The sequence below is a fragment of the Athene noctua genome, chromosome 10, assembly GCF_965140245.1.
Source record: "Athene noctua chromosome 10, bAthNoc1.hap1.1, whole genome shotgun sequence".
Lineage (NCBI taxonomy): Eukaryota > Metazoa > Chordata > Aves > Strigiformes > Strigidae > Athene > Athene noctua.
This window is the reverse complement of record NC_134046.1, coordinates 4040016-4065376: the sequence shown is the minus strand read 5'-3', so window position 1 is coordinate 4065376 and position 25361 is coordinate 4040016. Positions and strand designations below refer to the sequence as shown.

General features: G+C 36.1%; 1 protein-coding gene across 5 annotated transcripts in view; it reads left to right on the top strand.

The window, feature by feature from the left end:
* Positions 1-440: 440 nt before the first annotated feature.
* The window catches only part of CFAP20DC (CFAP20 domain containing), an 83830-nt gene continuing 58909 nt past the window's right edge, over positions 441-25361 (top strand). The window contains exons 1-5 of one of the 5 annotated variants that reach the window (XM_074914205.1): positions 441-603; positions 5943-6027; positions 8216-8305; positions 8752-8845; positions 10579-10651. In XM_074914205.1, the coding sequence (XP_074770306.1) occupies positions 494-603; positions 5943-6027; positions 8216-8305; positions 8752-8845; positions 10579-10651 (452 nt within the window). In that variant the 5' untranslated portion in view covers positions 441-493. The remainder of the gene's footprint in view (positions 604-5942; positions 6028-8215; positions 8306-8751; positions 8846-10578; positions 10652-25361) is intronic. The other 4 variants (XM_074914201.1, XM_074914202.1, XM_074914203.1 and 1 more) reach the window with 4 other exon arrangements.

The window sequence follows — 25361 nt, the reverse complement described above, 5'->3', positions numbered from 1 at the left end:
GTTAAACTAATGGGGCCGTCCTTCTCATTTCCTTCTCTTAGAGAAAAATGTCAGGCCTGCAAGTCTATTCTAATTCCTTAAAAACCACGGACTTTGATGTGGCTGCTCAGGCTCATAGCTTCCCACGTCCTCAAAAAAAACCACTTTACACAATGAAGCCTTAAAGAGCAAATGGCCAGTGTGCTTCAGGAGTTGAATTCTGGACAACATTTGCACTTGAAACACCTCCACAGGCCCTGGGTGACACGGCACCACTTCACACGGCCACCCTCCACCTTGGGTGCCCTGAGGGACACCCTGTGAGAGGGCCAGCACAGGTTTCTGTGCCAGCTTTGCCCAGGTTTTACTCACTTCACGAGGGCCAGGGAGGCCCGCGGACAGCCCAGCCAGCCACAGGAGACCAGCACCACGCCTCATCTCTGAGGAGCCACCGCCGACAGAACCCGAATTGACGGATAAGGGCGCGGCTACAGGCAGGTAAGAGCCGCCCGTCATGACTGATCCATGGAGACACGCCCCGCCCGCCGCCATTTTAAGCTGTCCCCGTTCCCCCCGCCTCGCCTCACGGCGGGTGCGGGCTCGTCCTCAGCCACCCTCGCCCAGGTGAGGCCCGGCGGGGGGGCTGAGCGGCCCCGGTCTTCTGTGGCGAGCGGCGAGGAGGTGGCGGAGCGGGCGAGCCCCGGCGGCCAGTCCAGCCCCGCCGGCGGAGGGGCGGGGGGCCGGCCGGGCGCTGGGGTACGCGGCCCTGCCGCTGTGGTGCAGGGAGACGGGTCTGAGGGATGCTGGTGTTGGAGTCGTGGGCCTTGTGTCAAAACGTTTTATGATCGAATTTTTATAAAAGGGGCAAAGCTTGATTTTGTTTACTTTTTTTTTCTTAATCCTGCGAGCTGTCTGTAAAAGCTGGCTGTGCTGCTTTTCACATAGGAACAGTGGTAGTCTTGATATAGTTTATTAATGGTTGTTCTGCCCATTTATTATGTTAACCTGTATTTTGAGAAAATATATAGCAGTGTTACAAACCCAGCTTTAAATATTCAATATGTGGAATTCATTTGTCTGGAAGATACTAAAACCCTTCACCAGTGATGAACTGCTTTCTCTGGTGTGTCCCAGCCTACCATAAATCAGCACTGGCTTTAGGCCTGTGATGGTGAGTTATATATATGTCTTAACAGTCTTGGGTGTAAGCCTATGTTCCCTGCCAAAAATAGTGTATTTGTGTCATTTTTCAATGCAAATTAGTAGTAGGTGCAAATTCGCTTTATTTTGCTTCAGACTTCTGAATAGATGATCTTAAGTAAACACAGCTTTTTTTCAGCACTGGGATGTTGATCAAAAAAATATTATGTTTATGTAAATAGTCCCTTTTAAGTCAGAGGACTAGCCCTGACTACAGAGATTTTTAGGACTGTGAGTCTGTCCATCCCTGTCTCCCTTGGAGTTAGAACAGTGCTTAGTAATAACTAATGTAAGGAAGCATGAATGGCTGTATTTACTGTTTGTGAAATACTCTTGCTTGTAACTTACTAGGGACCAATTGCTTGAATCATGGGGCTACATAAACACAAAATATTATTGAAATATTTGAATGTGAAACAGTCTGGTTTGAAGAAGAAATATACATAAGAAGATGTTACAGGAGGGAGACACTTTTGCAGGGTCTTAAGTGGTTTGTGTGAATGGAAGGATTAGAGGGCCCTTTGGACTACTGCTACTTTATTTTTGGTTAGGAAACATTGTGAAACTAATGATCTAAGTCAATTTACAAATCAAGACCTCACAAGGTGAATCCTGATAGGAATCTATTCTTCCAAAGATAAATACCTTTCATTGTCACTTAACTTTATAAACGACATTCTTGATGTTTTGTCATTGACTGATACTTTAAGCCTGAATTTCCAGTTGGACAGATGTACTAAAGTACACGGTTCAGGGTAAATAACAAAGTTTGTTTGATCTGTGACTTAAAAATGAGAGCTGCTGCTTCATGGCATTCTATAAAGATGTTCTATATCTATTTGTTTGATAAATATGAAAAAAAATGAGGGCTTCTATTTCAAGGTGTTGATTATTCAAAAATGGTCCATCTGGATTTTAAGCACTCCCGATTTTTAGAATTTCTGAAAAGGCTAGGAGGAAGAAAGATGAAAATGGGAAAAATATTGCGACTATCAGTTTTTTCAGGCCATTCTGTCTTGTTTCTAAGCATAGGTTACTATAACTATAAAGACAATAATACATGATAGATAATGAAAGCATCTCAATATTATCTCAGTAGTTACATAACATGCCATTAACTTAAAAGTAATTTCTAGTCTTCATTTGTAGTAACTTAATGGAAATTGGAAAGTTACAAGTAGGCAATATATAAACAAAAATCTGTTGCAGTGTCACTTGCAGTTTTTTTGCCTTTATGAAAAACAGACTGACTGATGTGTCAACACATACAAAGGACCAGTCTTCTCTACTTGAATTTAAGGATTAATTAGTAGCAGAAGACTACTGGTGTTCTTATGTGAAAAGCAGCACAGCCAGCCTTTACATCCAACTCACAGAATTAAGAAAAAGAAAATCCTTCCAAATAAACACTGATGTGTTTACAGTGACCAGCATTATAGTATGAGTGAGTTATCCCAACACAAATGCTTACAAACTTTGGGTCTAGTTTACCTTTCACTGAAGTTAGGAAGAGCCATCTTGTTACGAATTCGATAGTCACAAGGGTCATCAGTTTTCTGAGTCTGTATAAAGTATGTTTTGCAAATAAATAACCCATATGTATGTCAGTTTAAAAAACTGGTTTGGTGACAAATTTCAAGCCATATTTTAAGAGTGAAGATTATTTGACAATTTGAAGATTTCTAGTGATGGTATGAGATTTTTTTAGTCCTTTAGTAAGTGTTCATCCCACGTATTTTGTACTTCTCTTTTCTACCACATAGTTCCTAGATGTTATCTCTTCGTACATATCTCTACCCTGTGATCCATTATGAAATTCTTTAATTATTTAATCATCTTTTCTACCTTAAGCATACCATCCAAGTAAGAACTACTCAGATCAGACACACACTCCTCTTGAATTTAAGAATTAATTAGTAGCAAAAGTGTTTTGTGTGATACAGATGTGTGTCGTCATGGTGTTTTACCAGTGCATGTATGTTCTTTCCATGCTCAGAGCCAAATGAGACCTATTTCCACACAATACAGTGTGGAGATAAATTAGTGATGTCAAGCTAATAAGTACTGCTGAGAGGCAAAGTGTATTAGCACAGTATTGAAACCAAGTTAATATATCAAGATGGCTTCTACTCATACTGTATGCAGAGCTGTTTGTGTCTTCCTTCAAAACCTGTGTGATTTGCCATTAGTGGACTGGTTCTTCTGAAACCGAGGTATACTTTATGAGAAAACAGTGAAGAAAAAGCATTACTTTCCCTGTCTTATGTATTTCTGACTACAGCAATGTCTGTGAATACTGTAGCTGTCCACCTTCCTAAGTAGCTTTAGCCTTTCCATCCTGAAAGATGTTATGGTAATGAAGATGAAACTTGGCTTCTACATTATACACACTAAACGTTTGTTCCAAAATATATGGTATGATTATAGTTGGCAGAAGACTTCTGACCAGAATATTAGTAGTAGTCTGCAAGAGATGAGTTATTCTTTTCAATCTCAGAATTTTTACAGTGACTCATATCAGAATCCCTCTCATTTATTTAGTCTTAATATTTTTCCCTGAGATGTAATAAGGCATAACAGAACTGCAAAATAGGAGGGTTGTGTTAGGTGCATGATGCTTGACACTTCTGGAACTGGGGTTTTTTTTAAAAAAAAGCAGAAATAAGCATAGATTTTTTTTTTTTTTTTTTTTTGCTCCAAGATAAAAACAGTCTTCCTTTGCAACTCCTTCACTTAAAAATAATAATAAATAAAAACTAGGGGATGGTGAAATCCTTAATCCTAGAAGGACAAGTGCCTCGCTGTGTGAGTTACAGTAATACACTTGTAAATTTATGCTGTAGGAGGGCATGACTTCTGCCTCTCTTTCGCTAGTAGTCCTTCACACTTGGCTCTGGTGAAGTGAATCAAACCAGTAGGACATTCTGAGACAAGTTCCACAGTGCCACTACTTCTCACCAAGACGTAAATCGTGTGATTTTCAGTAGTTCTGGCTTCTTTAAAGGCTGTAGATAATAGCAAAGATAGGGCTGCAGACAAAAAAAGTTAATGAACAGTGATTTCCAAAACAATTCCACTGTATGTAAAGTGGATATATACAGAAGGAAGAAATAATACACTTTCTTGAGAAGTGCATTCTTTAAAAGGCATTTAAAAAATCTCTAGTTCATTATTAGAATAGTTCAATATAGGTATTAATATAGCCATTCTTAAAAAAACAATTATGCCAACCGAACAAATAGGAAATTTCTATAGCAAGTGGTATACAATGCAAAATAATGCAACTGGTGTGTTAGGTGTGTGGTGGCACTATTAATGTGATCAAAATACTAATTGTGGTTTTTTGATAGGCCTGTTACAAATGCTATGGTTTCTAAATTGCATTTTCCTTATAATTGACAAGTTTAAAATGAACTACTGTTTCTGACAACAGCATGGGTTAAATTTCTAATATCTGGGGTGTTTTCCATTTTTATTTTATTTACAGACAAGTGTAAGACAAAATAACTGTTCCTGATTTAAATAATTGTGGTCAAGCATCAACAGATTCCATCATGTTTCCCTGAATGAGTGAATATCTATTTTAAAAAATAGAATGCTGCTCTAATCCTTTAAATCTGTACGTTCTTTATGAAATCATGCATATTGTCACAGAATTTCTAGTTCGTTTGCAGTCGTATATCTTTTTATCAGATCTGTAAAACTTTTTGTTACTTTCTGGTTGTGAGAGCTAAACTGTTCTTTATGAGAAGCTGTACATATATTCTCCTGGTCAGCATATTGTTTTTCTCTGTTAAGCAAAAGGTTTAAGGCTCAAAAAAAAAAAAAAATCCAGTAATTAAAAATAATTCTTTAAGTAGTCTGTGTCTGAAGTAATAAACATAAGCTAATTATATTAAATAAATGAGAGATACGGTTTTGTGAAGGGATTTTTTCTGTGAGTTGATGATCACTTTCAGTTTTCACAGTGAAGGTCCATATGTTGTCTCTTGTGACTGGTTTCTACATGTCTTTGGAGATTGACAACTACCTTTTCTCTTCAGGCTCCCTTCACTTTCTGTTGACTTCAGGTGAAACTGCAGACACAGCATGATCAAAGAGGGACATGGGAGGCTTTCAGTATCAGTCCCTTCCCTTTCTACTGTTCTGATTTTTCCAACTGCAGACATCTCTTAATTCACATTGACTTTAGCAGCCCTCAAATAACTGAAGTGCTTGGTTTGAATCTTATACTAATCATGCTCAAAGAAGAATGCTGAATGTGAAAGGAGATGTCTCAGAAGTCTCTGCCAAATACTTCTAGATGGAGTGGTTTCTGTTGAAGCCGTTCCATATGTTTCTCTTTTTCTGTATTAAATGTTAAGCTCCTCTTTAATGGATTCTAATGTTTTCCAGTGGGCGCTTGATAACAAAGGAATAATAAAACACGTGTGTTAAAGATGATTTTCAAGTATTTTTAAAGTGTGAGAAAGCCTTCATTGTTAAAGGGCTGATATAAAATTACTAGTTTTACTTGGGATATAAGGAAGGGCAGCCCTGAGTACTTGATGCATGAAGACAATATTCTCCAAGACAGCATCAATAATAATATTTTTTTAATCTTAATTCCTTTGTGGTAGCACTCTGATGCAGTTGATATACATTCTGTACTCATGAAATGTATTTCACAATAGTATTCGGATCCTTTAAAATATGGTTCGTGTTTCATGATAGAATTTTTTTCATCTAGAATCCTATATAAAAGTGTGGTGTTTTCTTTTCAGCATAGTCTGGAAGTGTCTACTGATTCAGAAGCTGAAATTATTTTTTGCCTGTGAAAGCTGGAAAATGTTCAAAAATCAGTATCAGGTAAACTAGAAATAGTTTTAATTTTTACCCTCTTTCATTTCAACTCTGAGAGAACTCAATTAAAATGGCTTATTCTGGGGAGCAGAAAGTCCAGATACAGAAATGGTTTGGAATGTTTTGTTATTCAGTATTTTTATAGAAATGCTATGAACTGTTGGGTAGCTGCTGATGTTGTCAGATCTAGAATGGACACCAACGTGATGTTATCAATGGCTTTTTGTCTCTCTCTACCCTTGTGGGCCAGGGAAGGCACACCATGTGTTCGAAAAGGGGGGTTGGTTTATTCTATTGGTCCAGCGCAAGGTTGTGATGTCACTAGCTGCATCATTTGCAAACCTTATTATCCCTTTTACTGTTTCCTGGTCTTCCTTTTCACTGCACTTTGCCTCCCCTTCCCTGTACTAGTCTGCTTCTGAGAGAGCAATCCACCTTTAATTACTTCCTCCCCACTGGTCCCAGATGAGCTACATATGTACATAAAACTGGTATTTCTGATGCTGTTACCATATAAAGCTGAGATAGCCTAGGTATTTCTCACACCATTGCCTAGGTGCAGTTGGCTTTACAGGATTGTGCTCCCCAGAAGATGCCCCATAGTCTCCTCCAGTTGATTGTGGAGTTTGATAGTTTCTTGCTTAACTCCCCCTTGGCCACCAATGAGGTCCAGCCATCCTCTGTGGCACTGAGTAACTTTTGTCAGCTTCATGCATCAATGTTTGCTCAACGTTTTTCTCATGTCATGTCTGATAGTTTTCTATGTCCTGTCCAGTTGGTTTAACTTCACATCAGGGCCTACTCAAGGGCTGCAGTATTAACAAAACGTATGTGTAAATATGGGGGAGAAAGCCACTTGTTTGTTAAGATTTGCTACAAGCACATACAACCTGGCAGTAATTTTTTTTTTTTTTTTTGAGAGCTTGCTCTTGTAGTCCTTAAATATGTCAGATAACTTTCAGATTGATTAATTGTAAATTTAAAACATATTTTATGAGTACAGTTTATGGAATATCATTTTGAATCTCCTTAGAACTAAGTCTAATCACAGGGGTAAGCTGTGTGACTGGAAGCGGTGTGGATAGGCAGAGGAAAATACCTAATTCATATATAGTGCTGAGTGGATGTTCTCTGAAAGCATAATTTGAAGAGCATTTATTTTGCTGGCAAGACTGCTCGCCCCTCTTGTTCACTATGACTTGTGTACAATTGTTTGGGCAGCTGAGCATAAAGAGAATTGGTGAGTGCAGGTAGCTAGGAATGAGAAGGGAGTGGCAGAGTTGTAATGATTGATTAAGTCAACCATGCTGCTGAAAAAAGGCTTATCAAACTATAGGCTGAGTACATCAGCTGTCAAAAAATATGACATCGAATGGGAAAAACATTGAAGCAAATAAATCCCTAAGCAGAGGTGATAAAGGTTACCTCCCCAAGAGCCTGTGATTAGATTCTTCAATGTCCTCATAGGGCACATGCTCTGTGTAAGGAGTTCTTACCTAGCAGGGGCATTCATAATCCTTTTCAGTATTAATTCTCTGATAGCTCATGAAGGCTGCAGCATGAGTAACAGCCCTTTTTATGGTGATACTGGTAGGATCAGATCTACTATGAGGCCATAAAAGATAGTAAATTTATGAGTTTCCCAGACTGTTTTGTCAAATAAGACTGGAATTTGGTAACTGGTTGAAAAGCTACTGGGAAATGTCTTTGCTCACATATGTAGACAGATTGTGTAAACTTCATTTCCATAGGAAATCAGACAAAACATCCCATCTGCAACAGTTTTTATTTTTTGGCAGTATGTTTTAAAACTCACTTCATCTAAGTTGTAGAAAGAAACCATATCCAAATATAAATTAGTAACTTCCTGCATGTTTTTAGAATTTTTGCAATAATTTTGTTTTTTGGAGGAAGCCATTATAAATAAAATAATTTAAAATATTCCATAGTATTCCTTCAGTTTTATGTTGTGATCCTCTAGTGAAGCCAGATAGTAACTGTATGGATTGCTATATTATGATAGTCTAGAAGCTGCTGCTAGTATTCTGTTCTCTGTCTGATCAGTAATACTGACTGTGGTAACAGCCTGATGTAGATTATTCTTATGAAGGATTATGCTTATGTACTTCCTTTATTGATTATTGAGTCCTGAACATTTGGTTGGATGATGTATTCTTAAACCATTTTATCATAGGGTGGCCCATTTGTTGAAGTGTTCAGTGCTCAAGGCAAGAACCCAGGAGCAAAATGGAAGATTTTTGGCAATCTGTCAGCTATACGGAAAGTAAGTTTTTAAAGAAATTTGTGAACACAGAAGAATGTGAATGAAGCTTAAAATTAGAAGGTAGTGAAGGCTTTCATCTGACAGTGGAGTTGTCACTTGTAGTTCTGTCATTATGATAGACTGAATGACTCCCTGAATTACTTCTTTATGCCTGGTTGCAGTGTAATTTTATGGTTTAAATATTTACAAGGTAATTTCACTGTTCTGATAACTAATGGATTGAGTTGGGCCCATTGGATCATGAGTCCTGTTTGTCAGCATTATTTGTTTGTAAAACATGCAAATAAGGACATATTTCTGTGGTTTATATTAGCATCATATCTAAACTACTGTCACACTTGCAGTGCCATCTGCCATTTGTTGCTTTGCGTGTTAGTAGCTTGGTTGGTTGTAAGGAGAAGAATTCTGTCGGGATGCTTATGTTTGTTTATTGTTCCTTTTTGCAGGAGTATGATAAAGAAGTAAAAGGCTTTGTTTTTGTACTTGAAGGAAGCAGTCAAATCAACAAAATGCAGCTACCAAAGGAAACTAGACAAACTTGTAAGTATCAAAGAATTAAATATCTGATGCTGTTTAGATTATTAAATCAGGCTTATAGTGAAATGTAAAATTTACAGTATTCTCCCTTACTTTGGTTGTAATTCAGCATTAGCAAAGTGGCTTTTTTTTTTTTTAACTCTTTAGCAGGTCAGTTACAAGTAGGCAAAAGCTATAGAAATACCATAGTAAAGTAAGTGCTGTAGGGAAGATCCTTGTTGATCCATGTTGTACTAGTGCTGCTAGGTTCACTTCTGTACCTCATCCTGCTACAGACTGGCAAATTTCAGCTGCATTTGTGTAATTAGTTTGATGGGTAGTATGGAGTGTTTCCCCAGGTTGTCTATTACTTGCACCAGAATAAACCAGAATCGAGCAGTCTGTGTGTCTAAGGATGTACAGGAGTCATCATAATTTATGCCTTAAAGGCCTGTGCAGGGTATTGTACCTTACAAGGCTTGTAGTAATGAATCAAGATGGTTGAGCATTAACTGCATACTTTTGAAGAAAAGTTGAGATGGCGATTTTAGTCATATGAAACAGGAATCTTCTAGTATACTTCTCATGCAGGGTATATAATTACAAATTAGGTTTTACAAACATACACAAAAAATAAATAAGAAATTGTATCGTCTGGTCACACACTAAGGCCTTGAAGATTAATCTCATTTTTATAAAAGAAACTTACTCATATCTTCAGTATAATAAATATTAGTCTAATGTCTTAGAAATCCAACTTTACTTTGTTTTTTCCCAATGTTACAATATTGCAGCTTAAAAAGAGGATTGAGAATTAGTGTTGTAGATTGTCGCTGCTAAGAATAGTTTGGTTTTAAATTTACTTTAGCTACTGCTGCAATACTACAGTTGAATTTCCATCTGTTACCGTTCTGTCTCCTTCTGTCTCTTCCTCTCGAGGTGTATGTACCTCAAGTATTTACGTCAAGTATACAATCTCCCAGTTGTACTGTACTCTTTCAATACTTTTTCAAAATAAGAGAAATAGAATTTGAAATTTTGAAGTGTCATTTGACCCACAAAAGAAAGTTCTGAATTGGCCTTATTTAGAAGGGGAGCTAATGTTGTTGTAGGGTCTTGTTAAGTCAGTGAAGAGCAGCCCATACTCTCCCTGATGGAATAACAAAGAAAAAAACATACAGTTCAGTTCACGCAGCTTTGTACTATCTTTGTTTTCCCTTGACAGGGAGCTACCTGAATCCTGAAAGATTTCTTCTTTTGTTCCCTCAGTTAAGCTCCTTTGCTATTGTTCTAAAAATCAGAAGCCTCCACTGAGCATTGTGGCCATGATCTGGATTGCATTTTTACACAAGGTTTTCTGAAGCTGTTTAAAACATATACATTGTCACAAATGTGAATGCAAGTTTCATATAGCTACAACATAAGCTTGATAGGAAAGTATTACTTTATCTTATCATTCCTATGGAATATTTGGTGTCTACATGCTCTTCGAACACAATGTGGAATTGTAAGTGTAAAAAAAAAAAAAGTTTCTTTTATTTTCATGAGAATTCCACCAAAGTCACAGATGGGACAACACTTTTATTGCAGTTTGAATTGGTTTTCTTCAGGTTTTTCTACTGTTCATATGTTGTGTGAACCTTGGGAAATAGTGTTGCAGAGGCATAGCTGTATAGTACAAAATTGAAATGCTTGATGGTGAAACGTGCATCTGCACTCACACAGCACATGTATCTAATTTTTTTTCTTGTTTCTAGTGGGACTGATCCAGCAATTTCTGACACTTCAGATTTTTGTGCCACTGGGACAAGACTTCTCCACTGAGTTACTGTAAGATGCATAAAATTTCCTTGAATACTTAATGTAAAGTGAATGCCTGATTGCAGCCATTAATTGTGGCAGATTTTACATTAAAACGCGGTGACTTACCAAGTCAATAAGAAGTAATTAAGCTAATGAGATCATTATTTCTTGGATGTTTTAAATACTGACATTCCTTTGAAGACAGAACAAACTCTAAAAATCATGAATGAAGATGGTGAAAAATCTGAAGAAATGAGACATTAATTTATCAAACACATGAAAATACTGGCTCATGAAGGTCTCCTGAAAATTCGTAAGTTTATAAATAATTATTCCAGGGCCCTTTGATTCAGGGCAAAAAGAAATACATATTCTAATAGCTGGGGGAGAAGAAACCAAGCAAACAAATGATAAAAAGCTAGAACAACCAAATGGTGTGTTCAGTTGGTATAATTATGTCCCTGCTGTAAGGGGAGAGGTACAGATGAAACACTTTTTTCATTAGTTTGATGTGGACAATTGTCAGTCTTTGGGCAACATTTCTTCCCTTGTGGCACCAGCTGTTTATAACCAGCACAACCCACTCAGCTTTGTAGCCAGTAGAACACCTAAAGTTTGGATTAACAAAAGAATATTATGCCATTAGAAACCCTTCAAGAAAATAATGGCTTGAATGATATGCAGTTAAACAGAGGTCAATGAAGAATTTTATTTTTGTTTGTCTTTCTGTAACTTTGCATTCATCTGTACCCATAGCTGTTATCTTTTCTTGTTTTCTGAAGTCTCTTGTGTCTGGACTAAGGGGAAACAACTCTTGTAGGTTTGTCAGACAACAAAATGAGATGCTGAGAGAATATCATTCCAACTACACTGTAGCAGAGAAACTGTTATATTACAATGTGAATAATCTATTTCATGAAATTAGGATGGTGTGCTATTTTATGTTGCTGAGTAATTCTGTTATACTCTGTGCCTTCATGTAAATAGAGTCATCCTGGAATATTTTGTTATTTTATCAAAGAATATGCTAGTGTGAATTGAGTCATATTTATTAAAATTCCTCAATGGATTTATAACAGTCCGTGCAGGTATTTTAGTCTCTGTTTTGTGAGTTAGCGGGCATTTATAACCGACATCATGTTGGTAACATTATACATTCCTCTGTGGCATGTTTAATTTCTGACTTGTTTTTAGAATCTGAACATTGAGAAAAATCTTCAAAGGCTAAATTAACTTATTTAGCACAGATCTTCACCAGAGAATATTTTTATTTCTCCATGGATTATGGAATTTTGAGAGAACACTGGGCTCAAAATACTTGTTTTAGAGACAGCTTTAACTCTATGCGTCAACATCTTGGTGCAGAAAATACTAACATTTTACTAACTTAAAGTGAGAAAATGTTAGCAGGAAAGCTGGTAATTGTTGAACAGACCAGAAAACTGCAGGTTTTCAACCAACTTCCCTTTCTCTTTAATTTCTCTTCCTACAACAGCCTTCATGCAGTTTTTGTTATGTTTTTCTTTCAAGATAGCTATTTTTATTTCTGACCTCATTTTGAATAATTTTTTTGCTTAGATACCTTAATGTCTCTAACATAAGTGTACATGACTTTAAAGCCTACCCTTTTATTTGTTTTCCTGCAACAAAAAGAGCTTCTTTGTGCATCAAATCACGCTGATGTGATGAATTTGATGAATTTCCTGAATGTAGTTCTGGTTACACTTTCTGTTCCTATGGTTTTAATTGCTGTATTTCTAAAAGTGTGTAACAGAGGGGACAAAACAAACAGGATATGTCATGCAGTAAACAGAAACCAAGTATATAGCTTTGTTTCTCATAGGCATTCCATAGACAGGTGACAGAGTCTTAATGACAGGTACAGGAATTCAGATTTTGTATAGTGTCCCATTGAGTTTGTTTCTTCTGGGTTCTTCCCACCCATCTATACCTCTTAACATGAATCTCTTCTCCACTTTTCTTCTCATTTTTATTTTTCATTGCTTGATTTTTATTTTTTTGATAACTGAGAATGCTCTGATTTTTCTCTCACCTCTCCCATCTTTCTTTGCCCTTTCTCCTTCCAGCTCATATCTAGACTTTACATTTTCATCTTTTCTCACTACTCCCTGTTCACACCATTACTATGTCCCTCTTATAACTATATATATATTTACTTCTATAATATTTTTAGATACATATAAATTTATAGAAGTATTTTGTATTTGCTATATATTTATGTAAACATACACTATATTACTATATTTACTATATTTAAATAGTTATAACTGTTTTTTCCTTATTTATTTTTCTCTTTTCATCAGTTTTCCTGATTCTAAATTAGCAGTATCAGAGAACCTGATACAAACCCTAATTCTGTCTCCTTCTCTTATGTGCAGTGATTTCAGTGTCAGTGTGGACACAGTAATCTCACTTAATACATTTCTGTACACTTTTTATGAAACAAGAGATGTTTAATTCAATGTAACTGTTGCATTACTTAATTGCTTCTCTTATAATCCAATCTGGCTTATTCTGATAATTACATAAATTCATCAATGCATTCAGAGTAACTGGAGCTACTTAAAGATGTATATGCCTAAAAAGTACCATCTCATTTGGTCCCCACTTAGTGCAACTATATGTAGAGGTTAATAAAACTTCTTAAAAATACATTTTAGTACTAAGTTTTGTATTAGAAACCAGCTGTGACTTATTGAGGTACCTATAAACTCCTTCAAGACTTGCAAAACCGTGTATTTTATTCTAGCAGATTTACGATAATCCAGTAAATAATGAAGACAAGTCTTTCTTGCTTCACATGACTGTCATTCAGTTCTTCTCATTTCAGACATTTTGAAAGGAATCTCTTCCTTGTTTGTGGACAGAATATTGATTGTGATGTTGCTTCCTGGAGTTTAATGTTTGAACATGGTTTCTTACATAATCTGACTACTTACTACTGAATCTCTGAGTAGCTTCAAGTGAAAATTGATAGCATACCAAGTCATCAAATTTACTTTCTGTAAAAAACCACTTTGGCAAGTTTTGTAATAGCTGCACATGATGCTTTATGGTATATTTCTTCCTCTCCCGTTCTGCACAGAGATGGAAATATGAATTTAGTTTGAGCCTCATCCTCTCTTTTGCATTCTGTTCAGTGATTGATCTGATCAGCAAACAAGAATTTCTTCAAGGCCATACATCACTGCTGGCATCAGCTGAGCTAAACCTTCTAACTTGCAGCTATCAACCAGTCATGCAAGATTCCTGTCATAAATACTGACTGTGCAACCAGCTGTTTAAATTAGCTGGTTTGCCTTTTCTTTGGAAGAAATTTAAGTAGAATTTTAGATACTTCATTAGGTGGCATGATTAGATGGGTATCACCACATTAAAAATCAATGTATTGACTTCTCTAAAAAAGTGTAAAATTGATTGTGGATTAAAAATTTGGTGAAGCGTAATAAAATCACAGCTAAGGTAGAGAGCATGTAATTTATGCAGCCTTTTTGAAGCAAGTAATAACAAAGCTATTAGTAATGCTGAATATAGCTGTCTGTTGTAAATGTAGTAGCCAGTTCAATCTTCAGTATTATGGATTTTGCTACCTTTCTGAAAAAGCAATGTTTGAAAAAATATTTGTGTGTAAAAAAAAAAAAACAAAACAAAAAAAACCAAACCCCAAACAAACAAACCAAAAAATCTGGCTTGTTGGCATTCTTGGTTTAATTCCCAATGTATGAACATGTGTAGGTTCTAGCACTTCTGTTTGGAATTTTGACAAGCACGTGAACATTTATTCTTAAAATACTGTAATGCCAATCACTTCGTGTCTATTTTTGATGTTGGGTATCACATGAAATTAGTACATCATGTTTATAAGTTTTACAACAGTGAGTAGAGCTATTGATGTGAGAAAATAGACCTTCAAATTGTCCCATAGCCTCAAAAAAAAAAAAAAGGGGGATCTGAGGTATGAACAAGGATCAGAATCTCTATTTCTGGTTATGTACTGAAATATTATGTGGTCTCATGTGAGTTCCTGTAGGTTGCTCAGCCTTTTTTCTCCCAGTTCTGTCATGCAAGTTATGGGAGTAATATTTATCAATTTATTTTGAAAATATATTATAAAGAGTTAAATAACTCATTGTTTTATGATACTTTGAAATATATGAAGTGATAAAAATAGGAGTTATAGTAAATTTTAAAATCTGGTGGTTGATGAAGTACACTTTCACTGATACGCAGACTAGTGTGTGCTGATAGTACAGATTTAATATCGGATGTATTATCCTATAACTGAATAGAGGCCAGTTTAGAGACATAACATTTTTGAAGAAAAAGAGAAGTTTCCTAGTTTTCCATTTGGGCATCCAGACAGGACAGAAGATAACAACAAAATGCATTCAAATGAATATATTAAGTGTATACAAAGTTAGTGGCAGAGCCAGCTCTGGTACTTACTGATGCATTGCTGCAGCTCTGAAGTCATGTCGTCTGTCTCAATGATCACCAACCTCATGGTGTTTCATGCTACTTGTTTAAATCTTTGGATGGTAAACAGCTATAAATCACATGTGGCATACTTTGTAAAGGTGGGGAGCTTTGAGATCTCATGTCAGATCCCCTCACCTGTGCCATGAAAACCCGCACAGCAAAAGTACACACCGTCAGTCTTAGCTGCTGCTCAGTCAGAGCCCTACTTCTGTAGTCCAGAACTTCAGGCTTGATATTAATATGCCATGGGACTCTGCTTTGTTTCCACTTCCTAGAATTACTCACTACCTTATGGACCATCTTGCTGCCATGACTGTGCTGAGAATCACATCATGGTTGCTCCTTCATTTACTGGTAACTGTCTGTTCATAATGCTTCAACCTTTTTTTTAAGGTTTAGCTGGTGAAGTGCTTATCAGCAGGTTCATTATCTGATTAGCTTTGCTTGCCACTAGCCTTCACCATTTCTAGAAGGCATCAGCACTTGTTATATTCTGAGGGGAGCACACAACACTTTAGAAATTTTAATAAGGAATTATTTCCTGGTAAAGAGATTAATCTTACAGTATGTACTGTAGTCAGTTATCACTTTGTCATAGATGGACTGCTTTATACTCTTAATTGTTCCAGTTAAAAATCATTATTGCAGGAAAGTGAGGGTGAAAGGCCTTCAGAAAACATACATGGTAGTAAGGTTTTAATTTTAAAATATGAAATGATCTATTAAAAATTATGTCCTATAATGTGAACAATAAATACTCTGCCTTTTTCAGTAAGGTATTTGTCAGATCTTGTGGCAGTTCACTTGAGTCATGTTATTTCAGTATTTGTTCATCTTTCCTTGTACTTGATAGCCTTTTCATTACAACCATGGACAGAGAACATTTTAAATTTAGTATATCCAATTGTGAATCGGGAGATCTGTTAGATGATGGCATCTGCACAAATAGTTCAGTAGCTATCCAAAAGTTTTCTCTGTTGTCACTTTGCAGGATTTTGTCACTATTTTTGATCTTGTTATTTGAGAAGAAATGGAATTAGGACTGATTACAAACACCATCCAAAGCTTAGATCTTCTTTTCTGTCATAAATAGGTTATCTGTTTGCATTCTTTGCAAATCTGTCATCAAGTCTTATCTTTAATTTTCCACCTTACTGCAAAGTAGAAATAAAATATTACTGTATTTTAAGATAAACTTTTTAAAACCTAAATTTAATATTACTCTGTGTCTGTTACAAATGTGAGTTTTTGTAGAAATAGTTTGGATACAGAGCTGTGTTGTGATGGAAGGAAAGAGACCTTGTCCAGATCCTAATAAAAATATTCTGAGTAGAGATCAGTTCCCATTATAGTACTGCTTCCTTCTGGGTAGCAGCTTGGAAGAAGGTAGAAGTGAAAATCACCAGTTGTATGAAAGAAGAAAAACTGTCTAGCTGGTAAGTAGATCTACAAAATTTATCCCACTTTGGCAAGAAAGACAAACTCACCTGAAGGTTTTTTGATACTTGTTCCTCTTCAGGACTATTGGAATAAATGCTGGGTATTTTTGTTTTAGTCAAATTAAAGTTACTTGGCTTCTTACCAGGTGTGCTTTCATTAATCGGCAGCATTATTCCCACTGTTGTTTTTCACTATTTGTAGTTTGATGAAGATACTAAGATTTTTATTTTTTTTTTTCTTTCCCCTCCATTTTTCTCACAACCATGTGCTGACAGGAAAAACATAAGGGAGGACTGCAGCCACTGAACTAGGTCATAATTGAGCCTGGGCAGGGCCTGCAGAGATGGTCTAGTCTAACCCACCTGCTCAAAGCAGAATCAGCTAGAGCAGCTTGCCCAGGACTCTGTCCAGTTGGGTTTTGAATCTCTGCAAGGATGGATACTATAAGGCCTCTCTGGGCAACCTGTTCCAGTGTTCAATCCCCCTTCCAGCAAATTTTTTTTCATATGTTTAAAGAAAATCTCTTGTATTTCAATTTGTGCATGTTGCCTCTTACCCATTCTTTAGATACTGCTGAGGAGAGTCTTCTTTACTCCCTCCCATCAGGTATTTCTCCATATCAGTGAGATCCCCTCTTGAACCTTCTCAAGGCTAACCAATCCCAGCTCCCTCAGCCTCTCCTAAGTCAAATGCTCTAGTCTTAATCATCTTCATTATCTTGCACTGGATTCTCACCACTGTGTTCATGTCTCTCTCAAAACATGGAGCTGAGCACTGGACCCAGCACTCTGGCTGTGGTCTTACCAGGGCTGAGTAGAGAGGACGGATCACCAGCCTGGACCTGCTGGTAGCACTCATCCTAATGCAGCGTAGGATCCTCTTGGCCTTCTTTGCTGCAAAGGTGATTTGTTGGCTCGTGGTCAACTTGTCCACCGTGATCCTCAGTCATTTTGTACACAACTGCTGCCCAGGAAGTCAGCCCTCAGACTGTACTGGCACATGGGATTGTTCCTCCCCACATACAGGATTTGGTCTTTAAATTAAAGTTTTGACTTTGTATCTTAAATCCAGTTTGGTTTGGGGTTTTTTACTTGTTGAAATTCATCAGAATTAAGGCAGATGCTTGCTTTTTGTTCACATCTTTTGCTAGGGAGGAGAATTTCAGAAAGCTGGGGAATAATCAAACACAGTTAGTAGGTATTAGGTTCTGAAAATTTGACATTTTCCTAACTCTTTGGAATGACATCTCAGAATTAGCATGGCCTGAAACCACAGTTGTAGCTTATTTTCACTCTGAGGAGTGATGTTTATGATCATACATAGAAGTTTGCTGGGTTTATAACACAAAGAGATGCTCTTGATTTATTGAATAAATGGGAACTCTGGAGTTTCAAACTCGAACATACCTGATAAGGTTTAAGAAGTTTTCTGTCAAAGTTTAGCTAGTTATGCATAGAGGAATCTGCAGGGGAAAAGGGCTTAAAACGTCCACATTTCTGAAGTAGGTGTGATTGTTGATAAGGAATTTTATTGCAAGGCTTGTGAACAGCGCAGTAGAATATATAGATTGTTGTACCATATTTCCTTTTCTTCAAACAGTGTTTCTGTAAATATAAGTTGATTACTTTCAAATTTTTGGTAGCAGAACATACTAGATTTTACATGCATAGCTAATTTATTCATAGACACCATAATGGCTTGAATTTATGTGAATTACATGCTATCATAATTAGTTACCATTTTTATTTTGCTGACAGAGCTATTATAAATTATTCATGTTAATCTGAAGACCCAGCATGTTTTCAGATACAGGACAATAAAAATATAAATCTTGGTTAGTATGGCAAAACTTAGATCAACCTTTTAAAATTAGAAGCAGGACATAGATGCTAATTTTGTTGCATACTTCTGACAGGATTTGAAGATTTTTAGATAGAGACTGAAGGTAAACTTTGAACAAATTTAGCTGGAGAGATTATTTGAAATTCAGATGTTTAGTAGCGTGAGACTTCCTGAATTTTTTGTGAAGCAGGAGTGAATTAGAGAAACATTCTTAAAAGTGTTAGGGTATGCTAAATTCCATAATTTACAAAGGAGATTATCTCATATTTTTGAAAGTAAACATTTTTCGATAACTTTCCCAGCCATCCTTTTCACTAGAGTACCAACTCAGCATGGGTTGTGATTTAGGAAACAAATAGCCAAAAGAAGATATTCCATGAACAAGGTGTCCTGCTTCCAGATATAAAAAAGGATTCATGCAATTATTATAGAACTGATAACAAAATACACAGTTCTAGTTTAAAAAATACATCGCTAGTTAGATTAGCCACTTGGTCTGAAAGAAGATAAGTACTTTCTTTCCCCCTAATCAGGATAAATCTGTCACCCTTATCCTGCAAATATTTCTAATTTCTTGCTTTTGATTACTCTCATTGCTTCTGCAACTGTGAAACTGTTTAAAGTCTTCTTCTATCAGTATGTTATCGATTGTTTAAACAGTATAACACTATCAATCTGTTTCTTTAAGGGAGAGTGCAGTGAGAGTCTAATGGCATAGACTTTGATGAGGATGATTTTGTTGCATCTTGCAGGAAATTGAAGGAGGCATAGCAGCTTTTTCACTGAGAAGATAAACTAGAACTCTAATTTTAGATAAAACTATTAAATTCTTCTGAGTATTTATTGACAAGTAAATCAAGATCTGAGAAGAAGGAATACTTAGTCACAGATTATGATAGCCCAAGTAACATATTTAGTTTCAAACTAGAAAGGAGATTGAGCCAGATTCTGGCCAGGTAATTTACAGTGGTCCTGAATTCACAGTCTTGACTCAGCTATAAAAAATAAAATAAAATTTTTAAAATAAATTTATTAGTAGTATTTTTCCATGGTGTGTCTGATTGTCCTAATTAATGCCCTTAAACCAGTATCTTCCAGTGTGCACGCTTCTGGTGGTATGATAGTCTTCCAGCTCGTAGTCAGCAACAGTTTGTATCTGCAGACCAGGAGCCAAGGCAGGAGTCAATGTGGGAAGGCAGAACCAGCATGAAAGCAGAGGAGGACTGTTAAATAGGTGATTAAGAATGGTGGGGGAAGTGGTGGAAGGGGGATGCATAGGTCTCCTTTTGGCAGATCACTTTGGGCCTGCTAATGGACTGGTTATCTAGCATTACCATTTATTTAAAGACTAGAGAAACAGAATGATGAACAAAAATACGCTTCTTGGACTTGTTTCAGAAATAGCATATTGCTTTCCCCCCAGACCAGAGCATACTCATCAGTCTGCCAACCTCAAATTAGCTACAATTTGTACAATGAAGTAAACAGCTGTCACAAAAAGGAATATTTCCTTCATCAGACTGATGAAGGAATCATATGAGGAATGTATCTTCCAGGGCTGATGTTACAGGATTTGTGTTGCAGTTGTAGTGTCTGCAGATGAATTTTTTGGAAGTGCAGTCTTAATTTATTATACACAATGCCTTTAGCTTAGCGGGCTGATGAAGCACTGTGTCCAGTCTGTACAGTTCCCCCTTCTGCCACTTGTCACTTCAGCCCAAGATCAAGAACATCATTGTTCTGTTGCAGTATTTCTGCCTAAGTTTCAAAATGCCCTTAAAAGTAATTCTTTTAACCAGTATCACTTTACTTGTTTAAATATGTCTTGAATCTGTTGGAACTGATGGGAGAGATGCTTTGTTTTGTCAAGTTTTAACTTGCTAGGTAGTGAATCTATTTTAACCTATCATACAATATACTATTAAATGAACAGAGTAAATCTTACTATGGTGTTAGATGATGTCCTGGTGATATTACAGAATAAATTACTGCCTTGTAGGACTTCAGAGAGAAGTACTAATTATGTGTATTTTGGTTGGTGGATCAATTTAAGTAACAGGGAGTAAACTGAATCCTGTTTGTTTGGTTGGTAGGGTTTGTTAGCCGGGCTTTTCATATGCCAAATAAAGTAAATGCACAATCCAGTGTTAGCAAGAAGACTTAGTTTTGTCTTTTTAAAGGGAAGGCTTTTTAGTAATTAGAATAAATGGTTTAAAAATGAGAAATACAGCTGTACTTAAGAGAACTATTACATATAGCAGGTGCAAACATAACCTTTTCTTTGTCTTTATAAACATGAAAGGACACATTGTCTCCTCAGAATAGATAAATTAGTGGAAAGAATAACAGCCAATAAACTTAAAGAGCCAACAGAATTAGTTCTAGGCATAAATAACTGCATTATAATGGTAATTTGTTTAAGATTCTTGAAAAGATGTAGGCACTAAACTTTCCACATATTAATACTCATTAGAGTACTTTGTACTGAACAAGTTTAAAACCGTTTTCTAGAATTACGCTTTTCTAAGTGGTTTGGCACAGTTCGTGATGCTGTAGAGGAACATACTACCATGCCTTAAAATAGAATTTAGTAAATACTTAAAAATAAGAGAAAGACAATCTCATTTCAAAACCAAGGATGTTAAAATATTGATAGAAGTTTCTAGAATATATTATAAACATTAATGGTCAGGCCCAGAATTATTTTTGAAATATGAAGTTCTAAGAGTGATGAAACTTTCACAGCAAATTATTCTTGATCAGTGAAAATATCAGGTCATTCTTTTAGTTGGAGAATTGATTGCAAATACATCAGTAACTTGTAGGGAGAGCTCAGGAATCACTGATTCTTCATAATTTCTCATATTTGGAAAGTTTTTCTATTCTAGCAACCAGATTTAATGATTCTCTTTTTGCACCTGCCACCTGTATTTCTGTCTTTTTATGGTGTCTTTCTCCTTAAAAACACACTTTGGTGTTGTTTTCCTTAATTCTCTCCAGAAAAAATGTTATCAACAGAAAATTTCAGTAATGTAAAAATAAAGTTGATTCTTCACAACTTGTTCTCTAGATCTAGGAGACATATCAGTCTTTCTGATCTCTTAGTAGAGATTTGATTGTTTATCTATACATAATATATACATATTATATGATATGAATATACATATATATCTATACATAACTAAGTCTGTTTCTAAGAGCAGAATACACTGCTGTGTATTTCAGGTGATCAGGTAGCCAGTTCAATAAAGTAGTGTCTCCAACAAGACTAATTTACAAATAGTACATAACATAAAACATACATGGAGTACAGACTGCTCCTGAATAAGGAAATTTAAGAATTTGTAAGTACGACAAATCAGCTGACTGTTGCTATTCCTTTGTTTTTCTATCTTTAAAAAGGATGTGATGATGATATTATCTAAAATTTCTGAAGCACATACTTTTTGTGGAGAAAATGGCACTACAATTGCTAAGCACTAATATACTAATGGTTAAGCTTTAGCAGAGGATTCTATCTGGATTTTGACCAGGATACAAAGAGCTTTTCATTAATAATAAATTGTATGGGAGTTGCTCTTTGCTTAGCAACATCAATGCAATACCTACTTTCATGTTTTGTAAACTTCCAGTTTGTCATTTATAAGGAGAAAAATACTTTCATTTTAAGAACAAGTGAACCTGATAAATGAAGCATCACTTCAACAGTCCAGCATCATTTTTTTCTAAGTTCATTGTAAGCCTTGAATTGAACATTAACAAATGGTTATAAATTATTATATGTACAGAAGTGAAGTGAATAGGTAATCTGAGAAGATGAGTTTATCTGTACTCTTGGGTAGTTGCTACCATTTACTTGCAGTCTCACTATAGTTACCATTGTGAGTAGAATAGTCAATCAAAGTTGAAGATATAAAATAAAATTGAAAATTGAATTGGAAGGTAATTTTACTTTCAAATCGTTTGCAAATGTAGATGTTAAGTGTGAAATGAATGCAGTTAATGACCATAGCTGGGAGAGTTATGCACCTGCTGATCACAGGAATATTATTATAAATGAGGTTGATTTTCCTGTTGACTACCTCATTTTTCTCAACATGGTCTCATTACTTTTCTATCACATGTCTGACCCTTAGATATAAATACTCAAGCACAGACATAATAAAAATACATTAACTCCTATATAGATTTTTTTAATACATCTTTGAAAATCAGGATGTGTGCTGCAGATGTTTCTTGCCTTTGTAGGTTTAACATAGGTCATGCTTTTTGATAACAGGAAAAAAAAGGTTGAGTTTCACTGCAAGTACTCTTGAGTCATTTTACAAGTGAGAGTTCTAATGTTCTAACTCCTGTTGTCTGAATTGCCTCGGAAAAGAGTTTCATCAGACACTTGTTTTATTTTTATTTTCCAAGAAGCAATGTAAGTGAAGAGTCTGAAAGTTACACCCACTCTCAAATAATTATCTTTCTTCTCCCAGGAAATAAGTTATTTTACAGAATTCTAACACCATCTTCTTTCTCCAATTTTGCCTGTTCTTCAAACGTTTCACCTACTTTTGCTTGTAGAATATAAATATTTTTATTGTTTTGAATTTATATACTGAAATAAATTTTAAGCTTCTTTAGGTGTGATAACTATATATCCAAGGTTTGCTGCTTTTTTACAGCATACATACCATTACAAAAACCCATCTTATTTTAGACTTATAACAGAGCCTGATATAAATGTGTGTATGTTTTTTCTAAATGAAGGTGTTTAGTATTGCACTTCAGAATGTAACTGAGCTGTACGTTTACTAATGGTCTTTTTATTGCTAAGGTACCTAATATTTTTCAGGAGGGAGAAAGATAAAACTATTCATATAAAAATAAATAATAAAATTTAAACCTATTGAACTAATATTATAAAGTGAACTTAAGTTTTTATTGCCAGTTGTTTGGAGATATGCATGACTTAAGTCTAGGCTTCTACTACTTTGTTGTAGCATCATTCAAAGCAGCATTCTCCCTTGAGAATTACAGAGTTTGAGTTTCATCAGGAGTAGTATTTTTATTTGTGTTTCAGCACTCAGGTTACTGCAACTACCTGATTCCTTAGCACAGTTGCTCAGCTCTACACAACCAGGAGATCTAGGGCAGTTTCAAGCAACCACTACCCAATTCTTTGAAGTTTTTTGGTGCCTCGATTTCTTAGCACTTCTGAACATTCAAGATTTAGAACAGAGTGAAGAATTTCTGGAAACTACATTCATAGGTTTTTCATCAAAGAGTATGTGAGAAGCAAAGTGATGGATGGAACTAAGCCTTGATCTGGGGCACAAGCTTAGCTGTGCAGCCAACTTGCTCATGATCTTAGGTGAATTATTTCACATCTTGCTTAAATTTCTTCAAAAGTAAGATCAAGCCCAGAATGCTAGCATCGAAGACATTTTGAGGTCTTCTGATGAAATCACTTTTCAAGGACTCGGTGGTATTATTCATCCATCCATAAATATATGTGCAGCTGATACTGAAATCTGCTATGTCAAACGATAGCAGGGGTGAGGATATAATGTTCTTCCTGTGGCACAGTAGTGAGATTTGTGCCTTTGAAGGGCATGTGATTTATGAGAGGAAATGCTAGTCTTTCAAAATGAAACAGCTAGTAGATTCTTCCACTTCGTTTTCATTTGCCCACCCATGTTATGAGGATGAATAGACAAGATCAGACTCTCTGCAAGGGAGAAGAAAGAATCAACAAGTTCTGGAAAGTTAATAGACTTTGTTTGCTTTGCATGATCGTCTTGACTCTGGGGAAACAAGAAGGTGCTCCTGTGTTTTCATCACCTGTACTAGTAAAACCTTTTGATGTTTTCATACTTGCAGTATATTTTGTACTTGGTTGAATTCTCAAATTGCCAAAACCAGGTATGGTATGTAACTTGCTCCAGAGTTAATGCCCTCCTTAGTTTACCTAAGGAAACCTAAGAACATTTCAGGGTGTTTGTCTGGAAGTTTTGGTTGACAACATTACATTAGTTAAGCTACAGGTAGTCCTTACTAATGAAAAAAAGTGCTTTCAGTAATTAAAAAAAAAAAAAAATCTACAGGGCAGTCTCACAATTTTAAAGTAAAACCCAGCATTTAAAGATAATGATTATGAGTAATTATTTTTAAAAAACACCTTTCTGTCACTACTTAGTGTTACTGTAATTGTTTGTCATCTTCTCAGAGGGGCTGCTAATTACAGAGAAATACCCATCTGTTAGAAATAGGCTCGTTCAAAAATAATAGGTAAATTAATTGCCCCACACAGATTGCAGCCTTTAAAGGAATGTTTGTTCTCTGGTATAGTCAGGTAGGACTGCTGAGGGATATCAAAGTTGTGCTGCTGTTGTGGTTAACCTAGCAGGCAGCTAAACCACACCCAGTTGCTCTCTCACTCGCCCTGCAGTGCGATGAGAGTAAAAATGAAAAAACTTGTGGGTTGAGATAAAGACAGTTTAATAGGTGAAGCAAAAGCTTCACATGCAACCAAAGCTACATAAAGTATCTGCTACTTCCCATTGGTAGGCAGGTGTGCGGCCAGCTCCAGCCTCCTCGCTGGCAGGGCAGCATGACAAGCAGAAAAGGCCTTGATGCCGTGCAAGCACTGCCCAGCAAGAACTAAAACACCCCTATGTTACCAACGATGTTTTCATCATGAATCTCAAACATAGCCCTATACAAGCTACTCTGAAGAAATTTAACTCAATGCCAGCCAAAACCAGTACAGCTGCTCACCAGACTTCAAGGAAATAGAACATAAAAATAGGCCTCTTTATCAGTTAAAAGCAAACCTATTCTTTGTGGTGATGGCTGTGGTCCGAATCTATTAGAAATGGTCAAATTCAGTGTCCTTGGTGGTGTTGTGAAATGACCTGAATAGTAAGCAATAAACTTCTGTATTATAATTCGCCTGTGAAGATATGTG